The 25,283-nt window shown below is 44.3% G+C and overlaps 1 protein-coding gene across 1 annotated transcript in view; it reads right to left on the bottom strand.

The window, feature by feature from the left end:
* LOC310791727 (junctophilin-1-like) overlaps nt 1-25,283 on the bottom strand; it is a gene marked incomplete at both ends in the record, with an annotated part of 55,948 nt that overhangs the window by 2,269 nt on the left and 28,396 nt on the right. Inside the window, 5 exons of the mRNA XM_083653382.1 lie at nt 4,104-4,522; nt 4,926-5,186; nt 7,660-7,778; nt 15,041-15,430; nt 23,050-23,401. Coding sequence (XP_083509508.1) covers nt 4,104-4,522; nt 4,926-5,186; nt 7,660-7,778; nt 15,041-15,430; nt 23,050-23,401 — 1,541 coding nt within the window. The remainder of the gene's footprint in view (nt 1-4,103; nt 4,523-4,925; nt 5,187-7,659; nt 7,779-15,040; nt 15,431-23,049; nt 23,402-25,283) is intronic.

The raw sequence follows: 25,283 nt of genomic DNA, 5'->3' as shown, positions 1-25,283 counted from the left end.
ATCTATTGTGGATCAAAGTGCAAAGTGCCCTGTAACCCATGTTGAGAGCAACACCTACAACTTCACAGTGGCTAAAGCTAAACACATTTCAACAGGCTACTGGAGGGACACATGTTGTTATTTCCTGGTCAGATAAAAAAAAAACATAGGATAATGGTGCATTTGCGCTCTGGTTGGCCAGGGCATGGTGCTATTTTGTTTAGCAAACAAAAGTTAACTGGCTTCCAGCTCAGTAAACTGCCTTACCGCTATCCCAAGAGCTGTTCCGATTCCGACCAGTATGTCAGATTTCTTTTCAACATTTTTAGATCCGATGGTCTTTGTAAATAGTGCCGGGTTCCTCTGGACTTCTGTCATCAGTTCGTCGGCAGCAGCTCCATCCATAAACAGAATGAATAGACGTGCAAAAAAAAAGAAGAAAAAAAAAAGCTGTGCAGTGTGCAGCATTCGAATGTTGATTTAAAATTCGAATGGCAATGTTATGAATGAAGCTTCGAACTATTCAATACAGCCCTACCTTTAACCATATTTTGTTAACCAAATTAAAACAGCGGTTTGCAAAGTGACTAAAGTGGTTATGAAGAGCAAGAGGAGTGATAGGGTGGAAGAGCAGTATGTATGGTTTTGCTTCAAATACAGTTCATATAACGTGGTGTCCCACAAGGATCTATACTAGGACCCTTATTATTTCTTCAAACATGAGGGCACTAGAGCACACGGGTCATCTTTAAAAGTCTTTATTTGGTGCAGATCAACACCAGATCAACACTATTAACGATGCCCTCCTGTTTGATGCTGCTATGTTCCTGACCTGTGAGCACTGGTCCTCATCTTCTGAACTGGTTTAGCGCGTGAACTCTCTCAAGTTCCTTATCATTTCTTATTTACATAAATGCTTTTTCATTAGTCTGTCATTTTTCTTTTCACATTGGGTTTGCTGATGATACCAACATATTAAAAAAAAAATCATATAGTGACTTACACTTTAATACAAAGAGGAAATGGTGAGTGTCAAGAGGTTTCAACTCAATAAGCTATTAAATATCAATACGTCAAATTTCATATTTGTGGGAAGGGGCAGGAGGTATGTTAAGGATTATGCTAAAGTGTCGGTAGATGGAAAATACATTTCTCAAGCCTCTCACACTCGTTTCTTAGGCATTTTGGTTGATGAGAAATAAAATTGGAAAAACATAAATTTTATTTGTAACAAAACTGAAATAACCAGGGATCATCAGCATCAGCAACCTACACAGTTTCAGAAATTGTCTTGTTTATTAACTTTATATTATTCCAAATTCAATCTATCCCTATTTGATTTATGGTATTATTGTGTGCGCAAATACATAGCCTACTCCATTCTTCATAAACTTTATTTGATGCAAAAACTATTTGTAAGATTGACAACTTTCTCAATCTCTAACCCTAAGGCCCTCTGTCCCGCAGTTCAGAAAACATTCTTTCAGTATATGACAAACATTCATCACATACTATGTGTGTTTATATTTATATACATACATTCTTGCCTTTTTGTCTACCATTATCATTTAGCAACTTCTTAAAATGTAATTACCAAATGCAATCATAGACATAATAGATCATCTTCACTTTCCTTTTTACAAAACAAAACATGGCCAGTACTCCCTCAGATATGGTGTACAGATATGGAACGCCAAAGTACACGTTATCAAGAGCTCGTTATCTTTACACAAATCTGAAAAGGGAAATTGTCATCACATTTAATTCATGTCTAATTGTGTTATGATACTGACTCAACATAAATTGTGTGTGCGTGTGTGTGTGTATACATATATATATACATATATATATATATATATCCCTGTAATGTTTTTTCATGTATTCCCTTGTTTTTTTGGATAGTTGTCGACTGATTGATTAATTTTATACTCGTTCTGTATGCTTCTTGTTAATAATCTTTTGTTGCATTTTCCTAAATTATGTTTTTAATTAAGCTTAGTTTTTAGTCTTTAGTAGTTAGTAGTTAGACTTTTCTTTAGGTCCATTGTGTAAGCCTATGGCTTCTTGACCTCTCCTGACACATCTCTTATTTTTCATTATCAGGATTTTATGCAGTCTTATGTGTGTGCAAATAAAAAATAAATAAAATAAATAAAAATGATAAGATATTTTCATCATTTCCAAGATGTGGACTGAAGAAATACATCAACTATATTACATAAACCTCTTTGTACAACCTGCTGTTTGACAATAACAAGCCCTGGAGAAGTTGGTTCATTTTCACATGATGGGACACTAAGAAGTAGCTTTATTTCACATCAGAAGCACTCAATCCTATTGTAGTCAGATAAAGGCTCTAAGGAGTAGGGACTAAAGTTCCACCCTACAGTAGTCAGATAAAGACTCTCAGGGGTAGGGACTAAAGTTCCATCCTAGAGTAGACAGATAAAGACTCTCAGGGGTAGGGACTAAATTTCCATCCTATAGTAGTCAGATAAAGACTCTCAGGGGTAGGGACTAAAGTTCAACCCTACAGTAGTCAGATAAAGACTCTCAGGGGTAGGGACTAAAGTTCAACCCTACAGTAGTCAGATAAAGACTCTCAGGGGTAGGGACTAAAGTTCCACCCTACAGTAGTCAGATAAAGACTCAGGGGTAGGGACTAAAGTTCAACCCTACAGTAGTCAGATAAAGACTCTCAGGGGTAGGGACTGAAGTTCAACATCACAGTAGTCGGATAAAGACTCTCAGGGGTAGGGACTAAAGTTCCATCCTATAGTAGTCAGATAAAGACTCTCAGGGGTAGGGACTGAAGTTCAACATTACAGTAGTCAGATAAAGACTCTCAGGGGTAGGGACTAAAGTTCAACCCTACAGTAGTCAGATAAAGACTCTCAGGGGTAGGGACTAAAGTTCAACCCTGCAGTAGTCAGATAAAGACTATCAGGGGTAGGGACTGAAGTTCAACATTACAGTAGTCAGATAAAGACTCTCAGGGGTAGGGACTAAAGTTCAACCCTACAGTAGTCAGATAAAGACTCTCAGGGGTAGGGACTAAAGTTCAACCCTGCAGTAGTCAGATAAAGACTCTCAGGGGTAGGGACTAAAGTTCAACCCTACAGTAGTCAGATAAAGACTATCAGGGGTAGGGACTAAAGTTCATCATTACAGTAGTCAGATAAAGACTCTCAGGGGTAGGGACTGAAGTTCAACATTACAGTAGTCAGATAAAGACTCTCAGGGGTAGGGACTAAAGTTCAACCCTACAGTAGTCAGATAAAGACTATCAGGGGTAGGGACTGAAGTTCAACATTACAGTAGTCAGATAAAGACTCTCAGGGGTAGGGACTATAAAGTTCAACCCTACAGTAGTCAGATAAAGACTATCAGGGGTAGGGACTAAAGTTCATCATTACAGTAGTCAGATAAAGACTCTCAGGGGTAGGGACTAAAGTTCAACCCTACAGTAGTCAGATAAAGACTCTCAGGGGTAGGGACTAAAGTTCAACATTACAGTAGTCAGATAAAGACTCTCAGGGGTAGGGACTAAAGTTCAACCCTACAGTAGTCAGATAAAGACTCTCAGGGCCAGGGACTAAAGTTATTATGGCTGAAACAAGAACTCCCAACAATCTATGTACGTTCTTTATGCTTTCTGTAGTATCATATCTAAAACTTATATATATATATATATATATATATATGACTGTCCCATTCCCCATATAGTTTACTGGGTCGAACAACGCACTAACACTGCCAGGGTTAAGGTTCCTAATCCTGTATGAGTAGAACTTGGCGTTAACCCGGAGTCTTCAATCATGTGCCAAGGAAGGCGGAGAATATGCACATTTTTATTCCATCTAAAGACTACCGCAGGCGAGTTCACTCTCTCGTTGAAGGTGTGTTAACAAGTGAAATTACCCGTTGTAGTCTTTGGTTAGAATGAAAACGTGCATACTTTTGACCTTTCATGTCACATAGTAAGAGACCACTGGAGTTAACATTTACCAGAGTTTAATGTTCTCTTCCCACTTGGACTCACTAAACGCAACATCTATGCACTTACAGAAATGCAAGACAGCATCAACCAAGAAGCAGAAATATATGAATTGAATGATACTCACCGACTCCTCCTCTACAATATTAGTGGTGAGTTCCAAACTGGCTTGCTTCTTGATTTCTGCGAGACTCTTTGGTTTGGTTGATTCCTGCCTCTTTGGCCTGAGAGGCTCTGGTGCTTTGGCGCTCTCTTTGGGTGGGGCTGCTGCAGGGGCGGGGGCGGGCAGGGCTTTAGGTATGGGTGCGCTGAACGGTCTGACGGGTGCCGGCGCCAAGCGCGCGAGGCTTGACGGGTGAAAGTCGTCCTCCAGGCCGACCGGGTCGTCCGGCGGCGGGATCTTGACTTCGGCCTTGACGTAGTAGCCGTGGTACTGGGAGTGGATCTGCCCATTGCTGGAGCTACTGCTGGCTGTCGGGGCTGGAGGAGCCTCCTGCTGCTTCACTTCCTGTCTGGGAGACAGCTTTGATGCTGCCTTTGTTATACCTGCAGTATAGAAGAATCGACCATTTGAGAGATCAGTGGAGAAGAGAAGAAAACAGAAGGTGACCTGTTAGGTCTGCATACCTTTCCAAAATGAGGAAAACAATAATAATCATATAAGCCACAAAACCATAAGTTCAGTTTTAGGTCACTCTTCTCCCCTTGAAAATAACTCCAATTACTTTTACTTCCTGGAAAACAGAGTATCTTTAGGGGGACCTCATGCGGCACCAAATGCTGCAAAATTAAAAGTCCAACCAATTAAACCATCACAGATTTTGGATTACCTCAAATCAAGGAAGTAAAAATGGCATTTGGTTCATTGGGTCTTTTATTTTATTTTTTATCTTTAGTTACTTGCACATACTTGTTATTCATCAGGTCCTCAATCAGCCAGGTTGCTTACCTATGGTTAAGCTCTCGGCAGTGGGGGTTTTGCTCTCTTTCCCAGCAGGCATTGGGGCGGCAGCGGTGGCCTTACTGCTGAAAAAGCTCTTATTCACTGTGGGGGGAGAGGGAGTGGGGCTGGGAGCCGGGCTATGGTTTGGTGTTGTGCCCTTGCGGTAGAAGTGCGGGCTCCCCGATGGAGACTTCTCCTTTGTCTCTTCCACGGGAACCTCCTTCACCTCCACTGGCTCGTTATACTTCTGCCGTATGTAGTCAGGGCCTGGAATAAGGTGGAAGGAGAGGCTTTCTCAGGCTCTCAAGGGATTGGACATTGAGCACGCTTTGTACTCAGTTGTGTCTCTCACAGGCCTTGGTCATGACTACTCTAGGATGGTCACGATCACCAGCTATTCTTAATATTTTTTTGCACACACACTGTTCTGATACATCAATCAGGTTATCCAGAGAACACCAATATTTTGGTAGAAGGTATCTTGATAAAGCCAAACTTAAGACATTGGAATAGAATTTCAATATGATGATTCTAATCAATCAATCAATCAATCAATCATCATTGCCACCATCATCAATTAATTTGCTAATCCTACAGAAAGATATATACACACACACACACACACACACACACACACACACACACACACACACATATGAATGATAATATACATTTTCATAATTTCCCCAAATGTCATTTTAGTTTTTTCGTTTCCATAAACTGATGGCAAGGTATTCAGCTGGCTGGTGAAGCTTCTGTGGCCACCTCGCAAAAACCTTGTTCAACAGACACATCCATTTTTAGCTCAGGGCCAGGCTGCCCCCTTGAAGCATAGGACATTAACTTGAGGTAAGCATGATTAAACCTGACCCAAATACCCGATATCATCTTTGGCTACCTGCCACTTTTGGCCTGGGCTGTAATTTAAGGTTTTATTCACTGTCAAGTTAGCTCATGATTGGGATGCCTGTATCTGCCTCCATGATTTCACAGTGGAGGCATTTGTCCGACCTCACTGGAGTTTCAAAGCCGCGCGTCAGCGGCCCCTCGCTCGCTTTATGATAGCTGACCTGTTAAAGGCTTCCAGGCATGCCCAGCATGCCCAGAGTCACTGATGAGGCCCTACAGCAAGGCTATCCCGCTACTGACACCCGCATCTCAAGCCCCCCCCCCCCCCCCCCACTCTGCTACCCCCCCTTGAGAAAACCACCTCATCCTGATTAGGTGTCTACACAGGTAGCGGCTCTACACTCTAAATCTGGGCAGCCTGCAAGTGCGACTTGCGTTCCACATTTGTCCCTCTACAAAATAGCTCTCCAAAGCTTTCCAGTGTATGGACAGTATGTATTATTTGATTTAGATTGATGCATCTAAGGTGGATGAAAAACATATTCTGGCAATACCACTTGAAGAAGAAGCTACCACTTGAATGTGAAGGTGGGGCTTATTTGTTCCTCTAACACACAGGAAGGTTGACAGCACAACTCCGTAGCAACCTTCTCCAAAACAACTGAAGACAGTGGCGACCGGTTCTTGTTCCAAAATGGGCAAATGTGTCTGGGAAAATAAATGGCAGATGAAAATCTCTGGTGCAGTGCTGTACTATGGACCTGGCTGCTGTAGTATGGACCTGACTGCTGTAGTATGGACCTGACTGCTGTACTATGGACCTGGCTGCTGTAGTATGGACCTGACTGCTGTAGTATGGACCTGACTGCTGTAGTATGGACCTGACTGCTGTAGTATGGACCTGGATGCTGTAGTATGGACCTGACTGCTGTAGTATGGACCTGACTGCTGTAGTATGGACCTGACTGCTGTAGTATGGACCTGGCTGCTGTAGTATGGACCTGGCTGCTGTAGTATGGACCTGACTGCTGTAGTATGGACCTGACTGCTGTAGTATGGACCTGACTGCTGTAGTATGGACCTGACTGCTGTAGTATGGACCTGACTGCTGTAGTATGGACCTGACTGCTGTAGTATGGACCTGACTGCTGTAGTATGGACCTGGCTGCTGTAGTATGGACCTGGATGCTGTAGTATGGACCTGACTGCTGTAGTATGGACCTGGCTGCTGTAGTATGGACCTGACTGCTGTAGTATGGACCTGGCTGCTGTAGTATGGACCTGACTGCTGTAGTATGGACCTGGCTGCTGTAGTATGGACCTGACTGCTGTAGTATGGACCTGGCTGCTGTAGTATGGACCTGACTGCTGTAGTATGGACCTGGCTGCTGTAGTATGGACCTGACTGCTGTAGTATGGACCTGACTGCTGTAGTATGGACCTGGCTGCTGTAGTATGGACCTGACTGCTGTAGCATGGACCTGGCTGCTGTAGTATGGACCTGCAGGCTGCTGTAGTCTGGACCTGCAGGCTGCTGTAGTATGTAGTATCTTGTTTTGGTCATGTTGTGTAACCCTGGCTCACCTGCATAATGACTATATGGTATTGTAGTAGAGCATAAACCCACCTAAACTCAGTTTGCCCACCTTTGTACACGTGGAATAGAGTCTACCTCATTTTGAGGTTGATCTAAAACTTTATGAGGTAAAGTAATATCATAGAAAGTAAGTAATATCAAACTGATGTTATGTGGGAATTTAAGGAAGGCCAATTTTAAACCAAATACTCTCTGGGTGGTTGCTTATGTTATAATGATAACCAAGTTCAGCGACATGCTTATTTACCATTTACATCAATATTCTATATTGTATTGCTCCTGGTGTTACTGTACCTGGCTGGTGGAAGCCTGGGGAGAGCTCTCTGGCCACGGCTCTGGCAATGTCTGCATCCTGACTAGCTGACTGTGCAGCCTGGTCTGCAGTATCTGCCTTGGCCCGGGCATGGGACGTCCTGCAAAAACACACCACAAACCCCTCTTAAAGAATATACACAGTGTTTGGTAGATTGTCCCATTGGTCACCTAAGACCTCAGGAGAGATGTCAAAATAATGACTCTGTCCCAGGGAGATCATTTAGAATAAAAAAAATCACATCATTACCTGTGATAGCACATCAAAAAGGTCAAAAAGGTTATCGCACAAGAAGCATCCAGCTATTCAATAGTCTTAATGATCAATAAGAGGTCATGTTAGTGTGGTGGCTTATCAATAGAATTAGGCAATTTGCAACCAGGACTAAATTAGGAGCAATTCCTGATACCCATGCCTACTCAAGTGTTAGCATGGAACCTACTACAGTATCACGAAACATAACGCATGCTAACGTGTTAGCATGGAGCCTACTATCACTCAACATAGCTTATGCTAAAGTGTTAGCCACAATCTACCATGAAACAAGGATCATTTGTTTGTCCATGTTCTAGGGGTGTCACGATACACTCAGATCACGATACGATACGATACACGATATTGGGTTCACGATAACGATACGATATTTTAACAATATTTTTTTGCGAACGATTTGTAAGTTGAGGGGGCATCCTCCACGCTAATTTGAGTAATTTCACCATTTTCATCCTCCGTGTCTGTAACGTCCCCCGTCTGTTCAAACAAAGCAATGAAAAGGAGAGCGATCATGCAATCAGATGCAGATCAGTGCCACCATGTTCAGCTTCTTTTTCTCGCGATATGAGATTTAATCTCAACGATACATATTGTCATGTTTTGATATCGCGATATATCGTGGGACGATATATTGTGACATCCCTACTATGTTCTGATCATGCTAAGTTGACTATCTGGACACATGGGGCACAGAAATGCCAGCAACTTAATTGGTTCAATACAGTTGTGCAAAGCTTCATGTGTCTCTCTACAACCAACAATCGCTGCATTCGGACCTTTTGAAACTCAGTGTTTCCCTTAGAATTTGTTTCAGGCCTGGAGGGACTTCGAAACCAGAACCGACCGCAGCGGTACCAGATCTGTACCGGGTTTTGGTACCCACCCCTAGTGGGCAGACCACACATGCGCCGACTCACATCGTGTGTGGGTGTGCCACGGCCGACCAATGGTGGGACTTCATCACTCACTCACTCACTCACTCACCAACATTCAGGTTTCTAGAGCTAGCCACCATGCTTAGCCACCAGCTAAGAAAAAGCCAGAGAACTGGCTAGTTAAAAGGAGAGCTTTGTCATAAAGTTCAGACCGTTCTGCCAGACTGAACACTGGAATACCAGATGAAGCACCCTTGTGAGTGTGAGTGTGTGTCTGGAACGAGAGGGACTGTGTGAGACAGTATTCTTGTCAGCTGTTGATAAGCCTCCTCTTGCCTGGCCTTATTTAGACAGGCCCCACTTCTGACACACATGCACACACATACACACACAGGTAAGCCAACGCATGTACTCACGTGCACAAACACAGACACACACACACACACACACACACACACACACACACACACACACACACACACACACACACAGACACCTGCAATCTGGCCAAGAATCTGCTCAGATTGTTTTCTCTCTTCCACTCACTCACTCACACACTCACTCACTCACTCACTCACTCACTCACTCACACACTCACTCACTCACTCACTCACACACTCACACACACACTCACTCACTCACACACTCACACACTCACTCACTCACTCACACACTCACTCACTCACTCACTCACACACTCACTCACTCTCGTCCTCCTCCTCTCTCTCTCTCTCTCTCTCGCTCTCTCTCTCTCTCTCTCTCTCTCTCTCTCTCTCTCTCTCTCTCTCTCTCTCTCTCTCTCTCTCTCTCTCTCTCTCTCTCTCTCTCTCTCTCTCTCTTTCTGTTTTCTCCCTTCGCTCCCTCTCCCTTCTCCTCTTCCCTCGCCGGCTTCACCCAGATGACGCAAGCCGAAACCCTTCCACACGTTCCTGAGCTCTTACCAAACTCATCAGCTATGGCCACACACACACACACACACAGACACACACACACACACACACACACACACACACACACACACACACACACACACACACACACACACACACACACACACACACACACACACACACACACACACACACACACACACGTAGCTATGGCCACACTGCAACCTTCAAAGACTTCAGCTCCCATTTCCTACATTCTACCACCAGCCCACTCTGGCATGGATTAGTGTGTGTGTGTGTGTGTGTGTGTGTGTGTGTGTGTGTGTGTGTGTCTGTGTGTGTGTTGATCTGCATGTGCACCTCTGTGTGTTGTGATCACTGTTTGTCTGTGCTCATTACAGTAGGCTTGGGCCGATATTCAACATTATGGAATATTGCAAATATTTTGTAAACATTGTGATATTTATTTATATGTATTTATCTATATATCTATCTACTAGTGGTGGGATAGTAATAATAATAATAATAATACTAATAATAATAATAATAATACTAATAATAATTATAAAAATAGTAATAATAATAATAATATCATCATCATCATCATCATCATCATCATCCTTGAAGTGATTTTTGTTTCTTTTCTGGAAATAGCAGCAATGAGCAAATTACACCAAATGGCCATTGTTTCCTCCAAAGCTTGAAGAGTAAGATAATTATCTGCCGTTTATAAGAATCAAAACCAAATCTCAAGTCCAATCAAAGTCTAGGGTACCAAATTGGTCAGGGCCAGCATTGTGGATCATGCTTACTGTAGTGCGTACAGTCACCCCCCAAAGGGCCATTCTGAGCCAGGAAAAACCCTGTATAGATGAAGTAGCACTGGAAAGAGAGATAGGGGTGACATATTTCTGCGAAAAATCCTATATTCATTATTTTGGCCGGTAGAAAAATATTGTTGGCATTGGCAGGTAAACTCTTCAGTTTGCCAGCCCTTGACAGGTGAGCCAAAAAGTTAATTTCAGACACTGACAGCTATTGTGAGTTGTGTAAGGTAGGCACTCGTGTCAGATTGCTGTTCCCATGGGAAAACCAAATTGGTACTGCTTTTTTGGGTTGTAAATATAAAAAATATGTCAGTTGGTCACCATATAGTTTTCACAAACACACACACACACATATATATATATATATATATACAGTATATATACTGTATAGTCCTTTAATCGGATCATTGTGATGCTTATTATGTTTCATGACATGCGATCTGATGTCTGTCGCAACCCATAAGGTCCTGATGATGAGGTCAGATTTGCTGCCTGCCCTGACTCTGTCAAACTTCGACCTGTCCCAACTTATGAGCTGGTTCAAATGAAGCATCTTATCTAATCACAACCTGTCAGTTATGTTTTCTGTGCTGGCTCTTGTATGTCCTCACAGATCCTATGACTCATCTTTTACACAATAATGTTAAAAAAAGGAAAGGTCATACTGAAAGTTCCAACAAATTGCTCAGCAGTACAGTGTGTTCTATCTACAGTGTGTTCTATCTACTACAGTGTGTTCTATCTACAGTGTGTTACCTGTCCCATGTTTCCTGTTAGTCTCCACTGTGTGGCGTGCTGTGTAATCAACTGTGTGCTGCAAGGCCGTAACTTGGTTTGAGAAGTGGGGGGGACACAATAACGCAAACCACTCGGGAATTGATGAAAATGGTCAGAATTCATGCATTTTGTGTCATTTGATGAGGAATTCTGTTCTGGAAATTTCTCAAAACCCAACTTATTGTCAATATACCTAGGAAAGCCATACAACCCCTGAATGCCCTAGCTTAGGCCTAGGGCCTAGGCCATACATGGGCAACATACGGCCGGCCCGCGGGCGCCCCCTGTGTGGCCCGCGATGGAATTGCAAAAAAAAAAAAAAAAATTTTTTTTACAGTGCACTTGAACGCAACATGCAATATACCCGCTGAATAAGTGTCCTTAATGTTCATGTCATTCTGGGCAATACTCTTCTGTTATAGCATTTCAGTCTGAAATATGGAATATCTTTCAATAATATTTACGACTAAAAGGCTAAAAGTAATCTCATGTGTAAGAAATGACTGTTCTACATTGAAGTAGAAATTTAAATTATTATCTTGTTGGTTTTGGATTTATTTAGCTTCAAGAGTGCATTTTTTGACCCTCAACACAGGCTTTGAGAATCCCGGGCCACTTACTGATACTTATGCTTAAATTAACCCACTCATATTCTGGTTTATTTCAAGAAAAACATTTCGGCTAGTGGAAATTCTAATTGGCTGGTAACTTTAAAATATAGCAGCCATATTGGCAGGTGGTGAAAAAAGTTAATTTCAAGCCCTGCAGGGAGAGCAGGTGGTGACATAGGAGTGAGTGAGGAAAAGGATCAAATATTGGTGGTTAAGACTGAATAATGACATCACAATTGTTAAAGGATGGGTTTTCCGTGGGGGATATGAATATATATTAAATCTCACGCCCCTAAGGTTTTCGAATCCGTTGAAATTTTTGAAATTGGTTGTTTACAACCAGAGATATCAAGCATCTCTCACATTATTTCCATGTCGCTCTGACGCAAAACGCGTCAGAGCGACAATCCCCGCCTTGCGGAAGTCGTGCACCTATGAACTACAACTGTTGTTGGCCATGGTCTCGCCTCTAGAGGTCCTCCACGCCCCTTCAGAGGCCTTGACAAAAACAAAAAGACAGCCATCTTTTTCCACCACTAGCCTACTGTAGCTAGGTTAGCTTCCCATAGTTCCTTGCAAAGAGACCATATCTCGGGAACGGAAGCACTAATAGACACGGGACTGGCGGCATTGGAAAGATCGTCAAATTTTACATCTAGTAGTAGGTGGGTTGAAGTAACGAAATCAACGCTGAGCAATGTACCCGTTTTTACACATTTTTACAGAAAATAGTTACAACATCAGATGCGCGTAACTCCTCCGAAAATGCCTTAAAATGCATTAAAAAAAATTTATGAAGACATCTCCCGACATATATACTACCATTTACATTTGGTGCAATTTGGAGGCAATTTTATTTTCGATTTATTTCTTCTTCTTTGTATCTTTTATTGTCGAAGCCTTCTTCTTCTTCTTCTTTGAGTTTTATGGCGGTTGGCAAACATATATGTGCATTACCGCCACCTACTGGAGTTTGATATCAGCCAAATGCCTGAGGGGTGGGCATGAAAACGAAGGCCACGCGAGCCCAGTGCATTGTGGGAAATGTAGTATTTCGAGTCCCCGCACCCGCACCTCCCCCCCACCACTCCCCCCCACACACAGAGTGGATTTCGGTTGATATCTCTGTGAGTAAACCACCAATTTCAAAAATTTCAACGGATTCGAAAACCTTAGGGGCGTGAGATTTAATATATATTCATATTCCCCACGGAAAACCCATCCTTTAATTTAAAATGAGTTATTCCTCTAAACCTGGCTTCAAATGCCCCAAATTTTTCGTGCTGGCGCCGTTCAGCCCTCAAAATCTGGTAGCGAGGACATTTTTTTGTGGCCCTCTCTATCATCAAAGTTGCCCATCCATGGGTCACGGCATGACAATATTTGTTCGGCCCCCGGCAACAATTTGGGTTTCTCATGTGGCCCCCCATGAAAAATAGTTGCCCACCCCTGGCCTAGGCACTCTAGTTTGTGGTTGTAGTTTCACAAGGCTGCAATTCTCCTAGAAGTCACAATAGGTCATTTTATACAGTGAGGTCCAGTTTCGGGAAATGGTCTCCCTATATTGAAATGGCTACTATGGGCACTAACATCATCACAATTCACAATTGGGCTAATTAAATCCACAAGAGTCTCAGCTTTCCAGTCATACCCAATTTATGCAATTCCAAGACTGTTTAGGGGCCCCAGTCTGCAGAAATATTCAAACAGAATAGGCAAAAATAACACATTATTTATACTGCATACAAAAAACGGCATGCTTTTTGTCAAAAAACTGCATGGGATTAGCATAGTGGGCATGTAATGGGAGACTCATGGGTACCCATGGAACCCATTCTCATTCCGATATCTTTTTATCCAATTTTTATCCCCCATTAGTGCTAATTTATATTTATCCTGGTTGCTGCTCCACCCTCTGCCGATCTGGGGAGAGCCGAAAACTGGCTCCATGCTTCCTCCGAGACATGGGCAGTTAGCCAGCTGCTTCTTTTCACCTGACAGGGGAAGCTTCACCGGTAGGACATAGCACGTGGGAGGATCACGCTATTCCAACGACTTCCCCTCCCTCCGAACAGGCGCCCTTCACGACCAGAGGAGGCACCACATCAGCAACCAGGATACTGCATGTTTTTGGTGAGGGGTTCCTATATGAAGGAAACCCCCGGGAGGCATGGGGAGAACATGCAAACTCCACACAGAAAGGCCCTTTTGACGACCCCACCCGGGCGGTGGGCACTCGAGGACATGCGGACGGGCACGCATTCCTTCAGCGTTCACAGCGTCCCAGGTGGGAATCAAACCCAGGACCTTCGAGCTGTGAGGCGACAGCGCTTACCACTGCACCACCGTACCCCCCTCATTCCGATATCTTGAGGTGAGAGGTCAAGGGACCCCTTTGAATTGGCCATGCCAGTTTTTCCCTCGCCAAAATCTTGTCTAACTTTGGAGCACAATTTATCCTCCTTCCTGACAAGCTAGCATGAGAGGGTTGGTAGCAATGGATGCCTTAGGTCTTCTCTTTCAATACCAGTATTATCACTATGTTTAAAAGTGAGCCTGCTACAGCCTCTGAAATACAGTAATGTTGGCCAACATCCACAATTTGTGCTGTTAAAAAGTGTGCTATATAATCCACTGTGTGCTGTGTAATCCAGCTGCTGTAAAATCAATCTTAAAAAAGGCCTAAAGGATGCTGTTATTTCATCACCATCTTTTGAGACTCCTTCAAAACGAGCTGAACAAAAAAAATCTATTATTTTTTTTATTTTTTTTCCAAGATTTCAATTCACAACAGTAATCTACAGTTTGCTGTCGCATATTCTAACATCAAAGGGCTGCAAGAAAGTAATTTAAATTTCAATCAGTTGCAGAACAACTACATCTGAGTGTAGAAGTCAAACTCTTGGCATCTTTCAATCTATCAATTCAAGTTGCAGCCACATTCACTCAACTTCCTCAGTTTTTAGTTGTGCTGAGAAAAACAACTGGACCTTCAATGTGCCGTATCCATCATCTCAGCAGGAAAGAGCGGGTGTTATGGGCTTAAAGGACAAACAGTGATGTAGTAGCTGTGGGTTTCTGAAGTCATCTTACACCGAGCCATTTTTACCTGGAGGTGGCAATCTCGACTTTCGTCCTTGCGATGGCCGCCGCCCTGATGGCTCCCTCCACGGCGCGGTCCACCTTCTGTTTGGTCTTGGCGTTCTTCAGCGGGATCAGCTGCTTCTTGATGCCGCGGGCCAGCGCGTTGTTCTTGTACTTGCCCTCCTCCTTGGTGCCGTCGGGGAAGACGGTGCAGCCGTAGCCGTGCCGCTTGTTGTTCAGCCACTCGCCCTCGTACTTCATGCCGTTGGAGCGCTCCGACACGCCGAAGCCGCAGCGCTTGTCGTTCTTCCACTCGCCCGTGTACGACTCGGTGGTGGTGGCGTCCACGTTGTCCTCCAGCGGGAGGTCGTCGTCGCCGTCTCCAAAGCTGATGGTGGAGTTGGCGTCGCTGGAGCTGGATCAGAATCAGAATCACTTTTTATTGTCACAATAATGCAAGATTACATACGAGGAGTTTGTCTTGGTGTAAGTATATGCAGCGTAGCGCTCATTTCAATATTCCGAGATAAAAGGAAAATAGGAAAATATATCTAAAAGACAAACTCACAACACTGCAAGTGCAGTCCAATATAAATGGGAAATGGGAAATGGACTGCATTTATATAGCGCTTTACAATGTGCCCACATTCATCCATTCACACACCGAAGGGGCAAGCTGCCACGCAGGGTGCTGGCACAGCCATCGGGAGCAATTCGGGGTTCAGTGTATTGCCCAAGGAGACTTCAACATGCGGACTGGAGGAGCCGGGGGTCAAACCACCGACCTTTTGATTAGTGGACACCCGCTCTACCTCCTGAGCCACAGCCGCCCCAATATATACAATATATATACACGAATGGGAGGCGTGTTAAGTAGGCATTCAATATGAATTTACAGTCAAAGTTAAATAGGTATTATGTGTTAAATGTGAATTTACAGTCAAAGTTAAATAGGCATTATATGTGTTAAATGTGAATTTACAGTCAAAGTTAAATAGGCATTATATGTGTTAAATATGAATTTACAGTCCAAGTTAAATAGGCATTATATGTGTTAAATATGAATTTACAGTCCAAGTTAAATAGGCATTATATGTGTTAAATAGGAATGATATGTGTTAAATATGAAGTTACAGTCCAAGTTAAATAGGCATTATATGTGTTTAATATTCATTTACAGTCCAAGTTAAATAGGCATTATATTTAAACCCAGACTGTTATCCTTGATTGACAGTTTCACCCACAACATGCAGGGCCACAGGCTACTAGACAGCCTGTTAGTTCTACTTGTGCGGTTATGGAGTCTGCTAGTTTAATTAACTTAGTCTATCCAATACAGACTGTGCTCCGTCCGCGCCGCACTACTACTAGTAACCGACCCATAAACGCTCTGCAATATCCTAACCCAAACCTTATTGTTATTAATCCAACTGTTACCACCGCCGCTCCGTCTCCGTATTATACCACGATCTCTCAAATTAACACAGTTTCTCTTCGTCGCTCCGTCCCCTCACGCCGCTCTCGTCCACCCCCCAAAACGTTAAACACCAACCTCATTGAGATTAAATCTACTCCTGGTATCGAATGCTCTAAATTAACTAACACTGATGATAAATCTATTCAATTTGGATTCATTAATATCAGATCAATCACCAATAAAGCCCTCCTGGTCAATGACTTAATCATTGAACATAATATTGACGTTATGGGATTATGCGAAACCTGGCTAAAACCGGACGTTGTTCTTCCACTCATTGAAGCCTCCCCCCCTAACTTTGACAATTCGCATGTTGCCAGAATGTCAAGAAATGGTGGGGGCGTTGGCCTAATTTATAACTCAAATCTAGGTCTTTTACAGGATCAAAAGTATAAGCTCCTATCTTGTGAGATACTTACTATGAGACACTCTAATATAGCTGGCCTCGGAGCCTTCTACCTAGTTATGCTCTACCGCCCACCTGGGCCCTATTCATCTTTTCTTGATGAATTTTCCAATTTTCTCTCTGACCTCGTAACCCGCACGGATAATATCCTTATCATTGGCGATTTCAATATTCATGTTAACCGTAAAGCTGACCCACTCTGCAAAGCCTTTCTATCTTTAGTCGACACCCTTGGCTTTGCTCAGCTGGTTCATGAACAAACGCACTCTAACGGCAACACGCTTGATCTCGTCCTCGCTCGTGGGATTAACGTCTCAGATCTGTCAGTCATGATATACCCTCCAGCACTGTCAGATCATTATCTCATTAAATTTAAAATAGACCTGCCCCTCCGGCAATCAAACCTAGCCGATACCTACACCGCCCGGCGTATCGATAGTTCTACTCCCATTGAACTCGCTGATTTGTTATCGGGGCCGCTTTCCTCTCTCCCAGAGCGGATCGACTCCATTAATGAATTCACAAATCAATTTAATTCAATCTTACTCGCCTCGCTGGATTCTATCGCACCTCTACGTACTAAAATCCGTCACCCTAAAAAACCCTCGCCCTGGTATACTGACGATACACGCGCACAAAAATTAATATGCAGAAAACTAGAACGTAAATGGCGATCATCCAAGCTTGAAGTCTTTCGACTAGCTTGGAGTGATAGCCTACTAAAATACAAATGCATGCTCTCCGCTGCAAGAGCCTCCTACCTATCAGATCTTATTAACACTAATAAAAATAATCCTAAATTTCTATTTGACACGGTCGCAAATCTTACTCGCAAACCCTCCCCCAATACAAACTCTCCATTTACAGCTAATGACTTCCTTGACTTCTTTAACCGTAAAATTATCTGTATTAGAGATGAAATTAGCAACTCTCTATTACTCACAAAGGGTGCTAACCCCTCTCCTAGCCCTGTCCTTAGAACCTTAGACGAGAGTACTATACTCTCGAATTTTGAGACTATCTCTCTAAATGCACTTTCAAAAATTGTACTTTCATCTAAATCCACAACCTGTTTATTCGACCCTCTCCCTGCAAAGTTGATTAAGGAACTCCTTCCAATACTAGGCCCCCCCTTACTTAACATTATCAATAGCTCCCTCTCCTCTGGCATTGTCCCTACCTCCTTCAAATCTGCTGTAATCAAACCCCTACTTAAAAAGCCAAACCTTGATTCTGAGGTTCTTAACAACTTCAGGCCAATCTCAAATCTCCCCTTCCTCTCTAAAGTTCTTGAAAAAGTAGTCTCGACACAATTAACTGACTACCTCTCACATAATAAACTTCTCGATCCCTTTCAATCTGGTTTTAGATCACTCCATAGTACTGAAACTGCTCTTACAAAAGTAACCAATGACCTTCTCCTTGCGTCCGACTCTAATTTCTCCTCTCTTCTCATTTTATTAGATTTAAGCGCAGCCTTCGATACAATCGATCATAAGATCCTCCTAGACCGCTTATCTAACTACGTAGGTATCCGGGGCACTGCCCTATCCTGGCTAAAGTCATATTTGTCTGATAGGACACACTGTGTCTCATATAAAAATATCATGTCCACTTTCTCCTCAGTGAAGTTTGGTGTACCGCAGGGATCAGTCCTGGGTCCCTTACTCTTTGGAGTTTACTTACTGCCTCTTGGCGAAATCTTCCGTAGATATGGCATTAACTTTCACTGTTATGCCGATGATACCCAAATTTATATACCAATTAGACCAGACGATCGCTCTAAACTCGCTAATCTTGAATCCTGCTTAATCGCTGTTACAGACTGGATGTCAAATAATTTCTTACGACTAAACGCCAACAAAACTGAACTACTAGTTGTTGGCCCAAAAACCCAACTTCCATTTCTCACTGATCTTAGTCTGAACATTGAGAACTGCGTAATTACTCCAAACTCAAAGGTGAAAAACCTAGGTGTTACCTTTGATCCTACTCTGTCATTCGATGCTCACATTAAGGATATCACTAAAATAGCTTTCTTTCATCTCCGCAATATTTCAAAGATCCGTCCCTTGCTAAATGCAACGGATGCCGAAACCTTAATACACGCCTTTGTTTCATCTAGACTCGACTACTGTAACGTCTTATTCTCTGGCCTTCCACTCTGTAGCACAAATAAATTACAACTCGTGCAAAACGCCGCTGCTAGAATTCTAACTAGAACTAAGAAGTTTGATCATATAACTCCGGTCTTAATCTCCCTCCACTGGCTCCCAATTCAGGCCAGATCAGACTTTAAGGTGCTTCTGTTAACCTATAAATCTTTGCATGGGCTCGCACCTCCGTACTTATCTGAGCTAATTATTCCCTATGTTCCCACGCGTACTCTCCGCTCACAGGACGGTAATTATCTTACCGTCCCTAAAATTAAGAAAAAATCAGCAGGTAGCAGAGCATTTTCTTACCGTGCTCCACATCTCTGGAACCAGCTTCCTCTGTCAGTTAGGGAAGCTGGCTCCATTGAAATCTTCAAAACTAGACTCAAAACCCATTTATTCTCCCAATCATTTGGTTGTGCTTGATAGTTGTGTTTGATGATGTCATTCTCCAGAAATATTTATTAGCTCTTGAGTACATACAATCCTGAATTGCTGAGCGGGCTGTCTCAAGCCAGCAATATCATTATAAACTTATACTTGACCTAATTTAATAATATGGCATCAGTCGACCCAGTAGCTTAGATACAAAATCTAATAGCTGGTGAATAAACCTAGTCCTGAATTGCTGAGCGGGCAATCACAAGCCAGCAGTATCAGTATAAACTTAGACTTGACCTAATTTAGTTTTGTTTGTTGTAGGTCATGATTAACGGTCCGCATCAACAGGGCTGAATCATTGACAGTGGTGTTAGGTGGTACTTAGACCTGAATTAGCAGTATAGTATTAGTCATCCTAAAAAATAAAAATAAATATTTTTCCTAATAAATTTTGTTGTAGGTCATGATTTACGGTCCGCATCAACAGGGCTGAATCATTGACAGTGGTGTTAGGTGGTACTTAGACCTGAATTAGCAGTATAGTATTAGTCATCCTAAAAAATAAAAAAAATAAAAAAAATAAAAATCCTAATAAATTTTGTTGTAGGTCATGATTTACGGTCCGCATCAACAGGGCTGAATCATTGACAGTGGTGTTAGGTGGTACTTAGACCTGAATTAGCAGTATAGTATTAGTCATCCTAAAAAATAAAAATAAAAATCCTAATAAATTTTGTTTTGACCTAATTTTATTGTTGTCTATAGAGTTAGTTCCACCTCTGCGCAGATTCCCCCGCTCTCTTCTCTCTCTCCCCCTCAGGTGTCCTTCACTGGCCTGACGTACACCCCTGCCGCTGCAGCCCTAGGTCCGGCCGTCATCGCCCTAGCCACCTGCCGCTACTCCTTCTACTGTCTGACACCCCGGGCTCTTCACCACCACCGACCCCTATCCTCATCATCCTGGTCACCTGCCTGCCTAAGGGAAGGGGGGGGGGCGCCCCCCCAGCCCCCCCCCCGCCGCCCCATCATCACCTCCAACTCCTATCCTCCCCTCCTCTTAATCATCACCTCCGACTCCTATCCTCCCCTCCCCTCCTCTTAATCCATGTCACCAACGCGGACTCATGGATTCCTCAGATCATCCTCATGGAACTCCCAATCTTGTTACCCTTTTTGTCACCTAGTTAATTAACTAGTATTCTCTAAACCTACGAACACTTAAAGACTGCATTTTCTATTTCTTTTTGGACTCTACTTTTTAGATTTTCAACTCCCTTCCCTGATCTTAGGATAATTTAAAAATTACATTTTTATATCCCTTCTGTTGGACTCTTTTTACATTTTCAATTTTCTGTTCTCTTGTACATTTTATTTCCATATTAAACCATTCACAGAGTTTCATTATCGGAAACTCTGTGCATGGTTTAGCCCGGCATCTCTCGGCCTGTCTCGGAGGGGAGTCCCCAGACGGGGGTCCGCTGCTGTGGCCTGGTGGGTGGGCCCGTCCCCCGCGTGGCCTGCTCTCACGCTCTCAGTCACTATGCTGGTGGCTGGGGGCTGGGGGGGCGGGTCGCGTGGGGGCTGGGTCCGCCTGGACCGCAGCAATTGGCCCCTAACATAACGACCTCACAAGGTTCCTCCTCAGCCAAGTCACTGGGGCAATCCATGCGGCGATCCATATGGTGGAAAGGTTTTCTTGCGTTCACTGGGGGTGAGGGGGTGCCGCTGTGTCCCGGCCTGGCCTTCCCTCCCACGCCATATGTGGGCGGGGGCCGGGTCGGGGGGCATCGGTGCTCTCCATCACTGGTCGAGGGCTGCCGGTTGGTTTAGAACAGCTTAGGTAGGCGATAGATTAGCTACAGCCTAAGGCTGACCTGTTAGTGTTCAGGCTAAAATCAGACTAGAGCAGGGTAGGATAGGCCAGATTAGGCTGTAGATTAGCTAGATACTATGTCCCAGTTAGCTCTGGTTAATGCTTAGAGTAGTCAGTTGTCCCCCCTCTCTTTCCCCCTTTCCCCGCTTCTTCCCCTGTCAAATGTCTGTCAAATGTCTTATCTTCCCTTCTTCCCCCTTCTTGTTCTCCTCTCTTTCCATGCTCTTTCCTCCCCCACATCCCACCGCCCCCCCCTCCCTTCTCCTGCTCTCTCCTCATTCTCCCCCCCTCTGCTCCTTCCTCTTCCTCCTCTTCTCCCCTATTTTCCTGAATCCCTGCCACTTCCTGCTCTCCCTTCTCTCACATTCCCCCTGCTCTCCTTCCCCTGCACCCTCCCACCCCTCCTTCTCTGCCTCTCTGTCCTCCCCCCTCTCTCACATTCCCCCTGCTCTCCTCCCCCTGCACCCTCCCACCTCTCCTTCTCTGTCCTCTCCTCCTCCACATTTCCCATTTCCCCCCACCCTCGCCCTAATCCGGGCCCGTATCCTACTCCCTCCCTCCACCCTAGACCCTACCTCTACTCTCTGTCCTCCCCCCTCTCTCACATTCCCCCTGCTCTTCTTCCCCTGCTCTCCTTCCCCTGCACCTCTACTCTCTGTCCTCCCCCCTCTCTCACATTCCCCCTGCTCTCCTTCCCCTGCACCCTCCCACCTCTCCTTCTCTGTTCTTTCCTCCTCCACATTTCCCATTTTCTCCCCACCCTCGCCCTAATCCGGGCCCGTATCCTACTCCCTCCCTCCACCCTAGACCCTACCTCTACTCTACCTCCCCTGTACCCTCACATTCCCACTGCTCTCCTTCCCCTGCGCCCCCCCACCTCTCCTTCTCTGTTCTCTCCTCCTCTCTGCCCTCTCCTCCCTCTCACATTCCCCCTGCTCTCCCTCCCCTGCACCCTCTCCTTCTCTGTTCTCTCCTCCTCCACATTTCCCATTTCTCCCCACCCTCGCCCTAATCCGGGCCCGTATCCTATTCCCTCCCCTCCCTCAACCCTAGACCCTATCCCTACCCTGGTTCTCCCTCCCCTGCACCCTCATCTCTCCTCCCCTGTTCTCTCCTCCTCCACATTTCCTATTTTCTCCCCACCTCCCCCCTCTCCTCCCTCCCTCCACCCTAGACCCTACCTCTACTCTACCTCCCCTGTACCCTTCCACCTCTCCTTCTCTGTTCTCTCCTCCTCTCTGTCCTCTCCCCTCTCTCACATTCCCACTGCTCTCCTTCCCCTGCGCCCTCCCACCTCCCCACATTTCCTATTTTCTCCCCACCTCCCCCCTCTCCTCCCTCCTCCCTCTCCCTCCTTCCTCCACTCTCCTGTTTTCTTCAAATGTTCAAATGTTATCTTTATTCTGTATATTCTTGTTATTGTGTGTTAGCTAGAATCAGCTAGACATACTTTCTGTGAAGCCCTCTGAGACATGCTTGTGAATTAGGGCTATATAAATAAACTTGACTTAAACTTGACTATGTGTTAAATATGAATGATATGTGTTAAATATGAAGTTACAGTCCAAGTTAAATAGGCATTATATGTGTTAAATAGGAATGATATGTGTTAAATATGAAGTTACAGTCCAAGTTAAATAGGCATTATATGTGTTTAATATTCATGTACAGTCCAAGTTAAATAGGCATTACAGTATATGTGTTACATATGAAGTTACAGTGCAAGTTAAATGGGCATTACATGCGGCTCATGGTGGTGTCGCTGCGCGCCGAGCTGCGCTTGCTGGAGATGGACGAGCGCGAGTCCGACTTGCGTAGCCGCTGGAGGCTGCCGAAGAGCGAGCCGCGGCGGAAGAGGCCCTTCTTCTTCTCCTCGCCGTCCGAGTGGAAGTTGAGCACGAAGCCGCCGCGCGTGCCGACCGGCGTGTCCGACAGGCTGTCGTGCAGCACCGTGCCGTTGCTCTGCTCGCTGCGCAGGGAGGCCAGGGAGGTGCGGAGCGGCGAGCGGATGACGGTGGCCATGCCGTACGGGACGCTCTGACGGACGCCGTAGCCGTGGCGCATCCCGCCGGTCCACTGGCCCTGGTACGTTCCTACGGCAAAGAACAGAGAGGCAGGGAAGAGAGGAGAAGAGAGGCAGGGAGTTACTGTAAGAGAGGAATAAAATGAACGAATTAAACGTGGCCGGGCAAGGAGAAGAAGAATATTATGGAGATGAGGACACAGGATGGACACAATGGAGCTCAACAGTCATGTGACTTTCCGTGATGTTTCCAGCCCCGGGAGAGAGAGTTCCCCATTCATTTTCTCCATAGACATTTCGAAAAATCCTTATTTAACGAGTTTTAAGGCTGGAACCAAGCCAGCCCGTGTCTAGGGCTGGGTTAAAAAAATCGATTCTCCGATTTTAAATCGATTTTTATTTTAATCCTTTGATATCGATTCATATGTCCAGATATCGATTTTCTTTTATTATAAAAAAAACAAACATTAATATCTACTTTTAGAAATTATATAGGCTGAAATCAAATCACTGTACATAATTGTGAAAGTGTCTTTATTGACAGATGAAAAGGCTGTTATTTACTTTGTCACCACCTGGTGAGTAAATATACGGTATGTGTAACTAAAACCATTCAAATTGATAACCGGTCCGCAACTTTTTTTCCCCATGTATCTACCGGTCCTTGCCGCAAAAAAGGTTGGGAACTCCTGTGTTACATAACTGGACAGTCATGTAATTCAGGTTACAGCTCAAAAACATGTTTTAGTATCACTAACCAAATCGATATTGAAATTAATCGAATCGGAATCGAATCGAATCGGGATTAATCGATTCGGAACCTTGTGAATCGGAATCGAATCGATTCTTGAAATTTGAACCAATACCCAGCCCTACCCGTGACCTACTGAATCGTAAGTGACCATAAAACATTTCACTTGGAGCAAAAACGAAAAGAGTAGAGTCTAGAGTTACTGTATGATTGAGTGAACAAGTCAATGGATAGAAGAATAGATGGAAGATGATCAGTATGTATGATGCATGGTTGATGCACTGATGAATGGTTTGTAGACTGATGAACTGAAGGGGTGACAAACTAACCTACCCGCCGACTTCAGGACGAGCTGAACAAACACAGGAGCACTTTCAGTGCAAGACTCATCCCACCCAGATGCACCACAGAGTGCCTCAGGAAGTCATTCATGTGTTTAGCAGAGGGGTTCCTATCTGGAGGAAAGCCCAGGGTCGCACGGGGAAAACATGCAAACTCACAGAAAGGCCCTCGGAGGTCATTCAGCCAGGGGTGTGAACCTGCGACCCTCGTGTTGGTACGCAGGGAATCTCAGAAATGCCCTTTTGAACAAACTAAGTATAAACCAGTAAAGGATAGGGATGGGTACCGAGACCCGGTATCAAACTGGCCCCGGGGCCGGATTTCGGGATACCGGAGGATCAATAAGCTTTCACGTTAACGGTTCTCTTATCGGTACTGTCTGGAGTGGAGAAATTAAGAAAATAGATTTCCTCTATAGGCTATATAATTGCTAAATAAACGTTACGTTATCTTGCACATTTTATCTCACCAACTCCGTAAGACAGGCTTATGATGTGTTTTTTGCGATTTCCGAACGAGAAAAGGGATAATCTTTTCCGCGTTGCGCTCTCCGTCAGACGAGAGAGACACAGCTGCTGCTGCCAGTGCAGCCGAGATGAGAGGAGTGGAGTGAGGACTGAGAGAGGGGAGGGGCTGCTGGGCGTGCCTTACAGCACACACCACACATGCAGGGAACAAGGAAGGCAGGCAGGCAGATGGTCAATAGACATGCAACTGAGCACAGCACACGTTAAGAATGGCTGAAAGAACGAAGCGGTCTAAAGTGTGGTTGTACTTCACTCGAGTCGATGGTGACAATTCACGTTGTCACAAGTGCAATAAAACCTAGTAAAGGTGGAAACACGAGCAATTTGTCTAA

The sequence above is a fragment of the Poromitra crassiceps genome (assembly GCF_964638095.1).
Source record: "Poromitra crassiceps genome assembly, chromosome: 17".
NCBI lineage: Eukaryota > Metazoa > Chordata > Actinopteri > Beryciformes > Melamphaidae > Poromitra > Poromitra crassiceps.
The sequence above is the reverse complement of the archived record's forward strand: the minus strand, read 5'-3'. Positions and strand labels throughout refer to the sequence as shown.